This window comes from Apis dorsata, unplaced genomic scaffold (genome assembly GCF_000469605.1).
Source record: "Apis dorsata unplaced genomic scaffold, Apis dorsata 1.3 scaffold_215, whole genome shotgun sequence".
Taxonomy (NCBI): domain Eukaryota; kingdom Metazoa; phylum Arthropoda; class Insecta; order Hymenoptera; family Apidae; genus Apis; species Apis dorsata.
The window spans coordinates 143,843-145,496 of NW_006263498.1; the positions used below are offsets into that span (position 1 = coordinate 143,843).

The 1,654-nt window shown below is 34.9% G+C and overlaps 1 protein-coding gene across 1 annotated transcript in view; it reads left to right on the forward strand.

The window, feature by feature from the left end:
- The window catches only part of LOC102672656 (transcription factor Sox-19b), a 28,787-nt gene that overhangs the window by 16,563 nt on the left and 10,570 nt on the right, over window positions 1-1,654 (forward strand). The window contains exon 3 of the mRNA XM_006615068.2: window positions 767-961. Within this exon, the coding sequence (XP_006615131.1) occupies window positions 767-961 (195 nt within the window). The remainder of the gene's footprint in view (window positions 1-766; window positions 962-1,654) is intronic.

Below are 1,654 nucleotides of genomic sequence, written 5' to 3' on the forward strand. Positions count from 1 at the left end.
AACTACGTGTGCGCCAGTGTTGAAAGACGGTATTGATGGTGTGTAAGGAAGCGAGTGGTTAACAAATCGTGCATATTTCCTACTTTTCGTTCGTTAAGATAAATTATATACGTAGTCACGATACTCGCAAGATCTTCGAAGGAGAAATAGCTTTGCATTTGTCTTGGAGATTTGTTTTGATCTCATCGTCGGTATATAAATATTTTACCACGTTGAAGATTGATTAGTATAATTTTGCAACTCGATCGTTACACTATCGTTAGTTGTAAGTATTGTTGTTTCCTTGAAAATTTATTTTTAATTATACAGATATTCGATATTAATATCGATCGAATTAGTTTGTAATGTATTATTGGTTAATATTTGGAATATTCGTTTTTTTTTTTTTTGAAAAACTTTTATACTTTTTGTTTTCATATTTATTATTATATATTGTTCTTGAAATTAGTTTTCTCTTGACACTTTCACCTGCGAGAAATATTATATGTATGCAGTTATAAACTATTCGTCGATTTCGAAACTCGTTGACGAGTTTACGAAGGAAGACGGAAATATTTGAACGTGGAAATTAATCATATGTACAAAAACTTTTCCGATCGAAATTTTCATTCTCTCATGCACTCAGTATCTCAGTCAAAAATTATTTCTTTTCTTTTTCTTTTATGTACATATGTATACTAATAATTTTTCAAGTATTCAACGCGAATTCTTCAAGAACTCGTTGATTCGTTATATTAATTCTAACTATCGAAATGATATGTTCCAGGTGCCGAATGGAAACTCTTAACGGAGGATGAGAAACGACCCTTTATCGATCAGGCGAAAAGGTTACGGGCCCAACACATGAAGGAATATCCAGATTATAAATACAGGCCTAGAAGAAAACCGAAAACTTTACGGAAAGAAGGATATCCTTACAGTATTCCATACCCTAGCGTGCCTATGGATGCATTTCGTACCGGTGAGTACCGATATATTTAATAAATCAATTTCCACAAATAACACCTATTTATTTAACGACAATAGTTCAAAATCGTTATTACACTAAAAAAAAAAAATTAAAATTACTATTCATTTTTTTAATGATAATTTTTCAAATTTCATCGAAGCTTTTCCAATTCCTTTCACGAACTTCCTTCATATTTATTTCCATTTCGTATCAAATGGTTCGCTCCCCTGGAAATACAAATTTCCAAAAATTCCTCTTCGATCTATCTTCTCATTACTTTATTCCTATTTTACGCGATCTTTCCTTTGACCTATCCATCTATTAAAAAAAAGAAGGAGAAGAAAAAGAAGAAGATCTCGATATCGCAACCCACCCATTAATCTTCACCGATCGCAAAAAGAAAGGATCTTTCACAATCCGCGCGCAATTATCCCTTTTTGAAACGCCCTCCCCCTGCTCGCCCTGATACCGAGGAAACAATGCAATTACGATAGGCGGGAACGGAGGAGGCGAGGATCGATCCCTCCGAGGAAAACCTCGCGATTCGGAGGTGTGTTGCGGGCGTGGAACAATGGAGGAAGAACAGTTTCGTCTGTTCGTGGCTTTGATATTCTTTATCTCTCTTTTCTTTCCTTTTTCCTCCCTTTATTTATTTTTTTTTTTTTTTTCGTTTTCAGCCGCGCATTGTTGGCGGCGATGCCCCCC